General features: G+C 49.0%; 1 protein-coding gene across 1 annotated transcript; it reads right to left on the minus strand.

Annotated features, from left to right (window-relative positions):
• Positions 1-213: 213 nt before the first annotated feature.
• LOC123774670 (uncharacterized) lies at positions 214-1,161 on the minus strand. Its single transcript, XM_045769178.2, has one exon. The coding sequence runs from the start codon at positions 1,159-1,161 to the stop codon at positions 214-216; it is 948 nt and encodes a 315-aa protein (XP_045625134.2).
• Positions 1,162-6,677: the final 5,516 nt, after the last annotated feature.

Genomic DNA, 6,677 nt, shown 5'->3' on the forward strand with positions numbered 1-6,677 from the left:
ACCCCTGCACATTTATACCACACACACAAGTATGTAGATCTTGTACATGTACACCACTCACCTATGTGCACTCTGTACACCTACACCACACACACATGTGTACACCCTGCACACCAACACCATACATACGAGTACACCCTGCACACCTACACCACACACATCTGTAGACCCTCACTGGTCCTCTACATCACGCCTCCTGTAGCCGTACTCTGCTCAGACATACACCGGTCCACAGAGGTGTCCCAGGTGGAGCAGTGGAGGGTGAGAGTAGTGGAGGGTGAGAGCAGTGGAGGGTGAGAGCAGTGGAGGGTGAGAGCAGTGGAGGGTGAGAGCAGTGGAGGGTGAGAGCAGTGGAGGGTGAGGGCAGTGGAGGGTGAGAGCAGTGAAGGGTGAGAGCAGTGGAGGGTGAGGGCAGTGGAGGGTGAGAGCAGTGGAGGGTGAGGGCAGTGGAGGGTGAGAGCAGTGGAGGGTGAGAGCAGTGGAGGGTGAGAGCAGTGGAGGGTGAGGGCAGTGGAGGGTGAGAGCAGTGGAGGGTGAGAGCAGTGGAGGGTGAGAGCAGTGGAGGGTGAGAGCAGTGGAGGGTGAGGGCAGTGGAGGGTGAGAGCAGTGGAGGGTGAGGGCAGTGGAGGGTGAGGGCAGTGGAGGGTGAGAGCAGTGGAGGGTGAGAGCAGTGGAGGGTGAGAGCAGTGGAGGGTGAGAGCAGTGGAGGGTGAGGGCAGTGGAGGGTGAGAGCAGTGGAGGGTGAGGGCAGTGGAGGGTGAGGGCAGTGGAGGGTGAGGGCAGTGGAGGGTGAGGGCAGTGGAGGGTGAGAGCAGTGGAGGGTGAGAGCAGTGGAGGGTGAGGGCAGTGGAGGGTGAGAGCAGTGGAGGGTGAGAGCAGTGGAGGGTGAGGGCAGTGGAGGGTGAGAGCAGTGGAGGGTGAGGGCAGTGGAGGGTGAGGGCAGTGGAGGGTGAGAGCAGTGGAGGGTGAGAGCAGTGGAGGGTGAGGGCAGTGGAGGGTGAGAGCAGTGGAGGGTGAGGGCAGTGGAGGGTGAGAGCAGTGGAGGGTGAGAGCAGTGGAGGGTGAGGGCAGTGGAGGGTGAGAGCAGTGGAGGGTGAGGGCAGTGGAGGGTGAGGGCAGGTTACCAGGCAGGTTCTCCATACCACACAGTCCTCCCGCCATCTTTGGTCTGAGTGCGGCCCCACGTTCTCTTTCAACCTTATTTTGACTCCAGATATTTCTTGATCCTCCGCCAGCTGGCACAGGCTCCTGCGGGGCGCAGGTTGTACTAGTATTACTATTATTACCTATTACCAGTAGTGCCACTACTAGGAGTAGCCTACTAGCACGAGGGCTAGGACAGTCGACGACGCAAGGTATAGTTTAGCTACGTGTTTTATTTGTGTTAAAACATGAGACTTAGTTATCTGGGGGTGTGTTAATGCAGTCCATTAACAGCAACATTTTGGGACTCTTTGTGTGTGTGTGTGTGTGTGTGTGTGTGTGTGTGTGTGTGTGTGTGTGTGTGTGTGTGTGTGTGTGCGTGCGTGCGTGCGTGCGTGTGTGTGTGTATGCGAAGCTTGTCAGCGGCGACTTGGAGGGCCCTTGGTGTCAGCACGGGGCCCCTGACGACCTCTCCACCCCGACCGCCTGACGCCGGGTACACACATTGACAGCCGCTAACTGGCCAGCCAACCCCGCCACGCTGGACCCTCCCGGCGAACCCCCTCTACCCCCCCCCCCTCCCCCATCCCCCCACACACAGGTGGGGGGGGGGAGGGCTGTGTGTGTGTCAGGGGGGGCCGGTGGCTGAGTGGACAGCACGCTGGACACGTAATCCTGTGGTCCGGGGTTCGATTCCCGGACTCACATGTTTCATGTGAGAAACAATGGGCAGAGTTTCTGTTACCCTGATGCCCCAGTTACCTAGCAGTAAATAGATACCTGCTACGGGCTGCTTCCTGGGTGTGTGTGTGTGTGTTGTGTGTGTGTGTGTGTGTGTGTGTATTTGCTATTTGCACCCCCATGTCACACACACACACACACACACACACACACACACACACACACACACACACACACACACACACACACACACACACACACACACACACCCATACACACACACCCATACACACACACACACACACACACACACACACACACACACACACACACACACACACACACACACACACACACACACACACACTCACACACACACACTACCTGTTGATTGACGGTCGAGAGGCGGGACCAAAGAGCCAGAGCTCAACCCCTGCAAGCACAATTAGGTGAGTACAATTAGGTGAGTACACACACACACACACACACACACACACACACACACACACACACACACACACACACACACACACACACACACACACACACACACACACACAGTTGCTAGCAGGAATGTATCTGAACTACTAATCATGGGAGACTCTCTCAATCAGAGAGAGAGTGTTCACAGTGTATTGATCTTTGAGTACCTGGTAGAACTAGGAAACAAAAGCTGGCATATCGAAAGGGGAATTATGAGATGAGAAGTTTCCTAAGGGAAATACCATGGGACACGGAACTCAGAGCTAAGTCTGCACAAGATATGATGGACTATGTCATCCAAAAGGGCCAGGAGGCAGTAAATAGGTGTATCCCGGCCCAAAAGGAAAAATCCGAGAAGCAAAAGAAGAATCCATGGTTTAATAGAGCATGTATGGAAGCAAAGGAACTGAACAAAAGGGCCACTATTACGCTTTGCGTAATAGTGGCTTTATGTATTGTATGTACTAGCTCTATCTATAAATTCATCAATAGTTGTATCACCCCTTGTATGTATGTACTTTACCTAAATAAACATTTGAATTTGATTTTTTTTTTTGAAAAGGGTGTGGAGGAACTTCTGGAATAACAGAACACCAGAAAGCAGAGAGAGAGATACCAGAGAACCAGGAATGAGTATGTTAGTGTGAGAAGAGAAGTAGAGAAAAATTATGATAATGATATAGGCAAACAAAGCCAAGACTGAACCAAAGCTACTCCACAGTCACATCAGGAGGAAAACAACAGTGAAAGAACAGGTAATGAAACTTCAGAATAGGCGAGGACAGGTATACAGAGAATGACAAAGAGGTGTGTGAAGAACTCAACAAGTGGGTCCAGATGGTCTTCACAATAGAACAAGGTGAGGTCACTGTGCTAGGAGAGGGGGAAGTTAACCAGGCGGCCTTGGAAGGGTTCGAAATTACGAGAGATGAGGTCAAGAGACACCTGTTGGATCTGGATGTGAGAAAGGCTGTTGATCCAGACGGGATATCACCATGGGTATTGAAAGAGTGTGCAGAGGCACTTTGCTTGCCACTCTCCATAGTGTATAGTAGGTCACTGGAGACGGGAGACCTACCAGAAATATGAAAGACGGCGAATGTGTTCCCAATATACAAAAAGAGGTGAGAGACAAGAGGCACTGAACTACAGGCCAGTGTCCTTGACTTGTATACCATGCAAGGTGATGGAGAAGATCATGAGAAAAAAACTAGCAACACATAGTTTACACAACTCAAGATAACCTCAAGATAACATCTGGAGAGAAGGGACTTCGTGACAAATCGCCAACATGCGTTCAGGGAGGGTAAATTTTACCTGACTGGCTTAATAGAATTCTACGACCAGGTGACAAAGAATAAGCAAGAAAGAGAAGGCTGGGCGGACTGCATTTTCTTGGATTGTCGGAAAGCCTTTGACATAGTACCCCATAAGAGGCTGGTACATAAGCTGGAGAGACAGGCAGGTGTAGCTGGTAAGGTACTCCAGTGGATAAGGGAGTACAGTCAGAGTTGTTTAGAAAGAATCTCAATTTAATTTGAATAGAGCGGAGGAAGGGGGTTCATTATTTTTCAAAATGTTGGCACAAAACATAGTATTAAATAGAACTATTCTGTCATAAATTGAAGGTAGTCTTACTTTCTTTCTCATGTTAACAAATCTGTCATTTTTGGGACAACCCAGGATTATGCGCATGGCATCATTGTGCACCACATCTAGGCCTTGTAGTTGTTTAGGAAAATAATTAACAAGGTTTAAGGCATAATAATCAATAACAGATCATATAAAGTCAATACAAAAGCTACGAGCATATTTAAGTTAATGCCAGATCCTTTGTTCATCAGAGTTTTGTGAGGCCAACAAGTTTTTTGTGAAGCTTGCTGATAACATTTGTATCACTGACCTCAACTCCAAGATATTTATAAGACTCGTACGTTTTACGAAGAATTACTTAGCTCAGGCAGACAAGAAAGGGAAAGGTGGCAGACTGTATATTAATTGATTGTAAGGAGGTATTTGACACTGCCCTGTACAAGAAGGTATACAACCAGGCTAAGGTATATAACACAAGCTATACAACCAGGCTAGAGTAACTGGCAGAGTACACAAATGAGTGATAAATTAAAGAAGAGCATAAGAATAGTAAACAGAGTAAGAGAGGAAATATCAGTTTGAGGGAACGCCATAAATGGAGTACCACAAAGTTCAGCGACGAGAAACAGTTCTTGTATCCGTAAATGACACAACTGATGCACTAAACTCTGTGCTGATAATGCAGATCTGATAAGGAAATCCAGGACAAGCATCGATGACTGCAAGAGACTCCAGGAAACATTTGATAAGCAGCAGACGATTTAACAAATGGCTACTGGACCTAAATCCAAATTTAAACAAAGTAATGATAATAGGCAGAATACCAAGTCTATCTCCGAAGACACACATCGGTAGAATCACTCCAGCAGCAAGTGGTAAGCTGGTGGTCATCAGGAGAGCCTTCAGAAACCTAAACATTTATGTGTAAAAATGTTTGGCATAGCATATGTCCGACCAGTGCTTGAATATGCAGCGCCAGCGTGGAACCCACACGTCATAAACCATAATGGAAGATTGAGAACAGAAGCTCGCTACACGACTAGTCCCATAATTGAGGGAATTGAGCTACCATGATAGACTAGGGGAGCTAAGCTTCACAAGCCTGGAAGAAAGAAGAAATAGAGGAGACTTGATCCAGACATTAAATACTCAGGGGAATAGATTAAAGGGAGACAATATGTTGAGTAGTGACGTAACAAGAGGGCGTGCATGAAAACTGGCCGCGGGGTTGCAAGAGCACACTTTCTTCATCCATAGTTTAACAAGCCAGTGTAACGAGACACAAAGCGATCGGGAGTCACTGAATTAGACAACCGGCAGATGTTAAGGTGGGACCCATTAAATACACACACATACACAGCACAGCCCCACAGTGACCAGGGTGTGTGGTGCACGTCCCTCCCCCACAGTGACCAGGGTGTAGTGCACGCCCCTCCCCACAGTGACCAGGGTGTGTAGTGCACGCCCCTCCCCACAGTGACCAGGGTGTAGTGCACGTCCCTCCCCACAGTGACCAGGGTGTGTAGTGCACGCCCCTCCCCACAGTGACCAGGGTGTAGTGCACGTCCCTCCCCACAGTGACCAGGGTGTAGTGCACGTCCCTCCCCACAGTGACCAGGGTGTAGTGCACGCCCCTTCCCACAGTGACCAGGGTGTAGTGCACGCCCCTCCCCACAGTGACCAGGGTGTGTGGTGCACGTCCCTCCCCACAGCGACCTCGGTGACCCAGGCAGGTCATAAGTGACCCATCAGATCATTCAGGGACCCAGGAGGAGTGCAAGTGACCCAACACGATCTTGAGTGAACAAGTGTGTGAGTGACCCATCAGAGATGTGAGTAGCTCACATAGAGCATGAATTACCGTGAATAACACAGTAAAGGTGATCCAGCAGGGTCGTAAGAGACCTTGTAGGACCCTGAGTGACTCAGCAATGGCTTGAGTGGTCCAACATGACCATGACCAACATACCAGGGTCACCAGAGATCCAGTTGGATCTTAAGTAATCCAACAGAGTCTATACTGAGCCAGTAAGGTCCACGATGAGCCATTAACTCTGGTGATCCAGTAATGCTCTTGTTAGACCCGTACGTTTCTGTGTGGTCCAGTGTTTTTCTGAGTGAGTATAGAACCCAGAGTGGTCTCGTGGCGTCATGTTGTCTACAGGGGCCTGAGCGGTCTACCAGGGAATTGGGGATCCACAAAGGCTCTCTGTGATCCACAAAGGCTCTCTGTGATCCACATGGGGTTTAGGTTATGCAATAGGATATCAAGTGCTCTGATAACCATTTGAGTGGTCCAGTAGAGCACTTCTACTACTCTATCTATCCTGTAGGTCTAGGATAAAATAGATCCCTAATAAATCCAGTAATGACTGGATATATATAGTCATATGACTGTTCAGTAGAGTCATACTTGTGTCCAGAGTGGTTCAATTTAGTCCTGAGTGAGGGAATATGTCCATGGTGATCCAGTAAGCCTGTAAGGGTTCCAGTTAAGGCACTTGATAATCATTAGTCTTCTGTTGGGTCCTGAGCGGTCCAGTGATGCTATGAGTGATGTGGTACAGTCCTGTAGGTTATTATACTTCTGGATGATCCAGTAGGTTGTTGCTTGATTCAGAGGAGTCGAGATATATCCAATAGCACTAGAACAACCAGCATTGTCCTGATTGATCCAGTAGAATCACGAGTATTCTAATGAAGTTCCCTAGTGACTTAGTCCCAAATAATTCAGTTTTGTGTGACCCCGTGGAATCTTTAGTAATCCGGTACAGTTG

Source organism: Procambarus clarkii, chromosome 68, assembly GCF_040958095.1.
Source record: "Procambarus clarkii isolate CNS0578487 chromosome 68, FALCON_Pclarkii_2.0, whole genome shotgun sequence".
Classification (NCBI taxonomy): Eukaryota; Metazoa; Arthropoda; class Malacostraca; order Decapoda; family Cambaridae; genus Procambarus; species Procambarus clarkii.

Bases quoted from the DNA above. Each gene is read 5' to 3' on its own strand.
- LOC123774670 (XM_045769178.2), bottom strand. From the start codon at position 1,161: ATGGCGGGAGGACTGTGTGGTATGGAGAACCTGCCTGGTAACCTGCCC.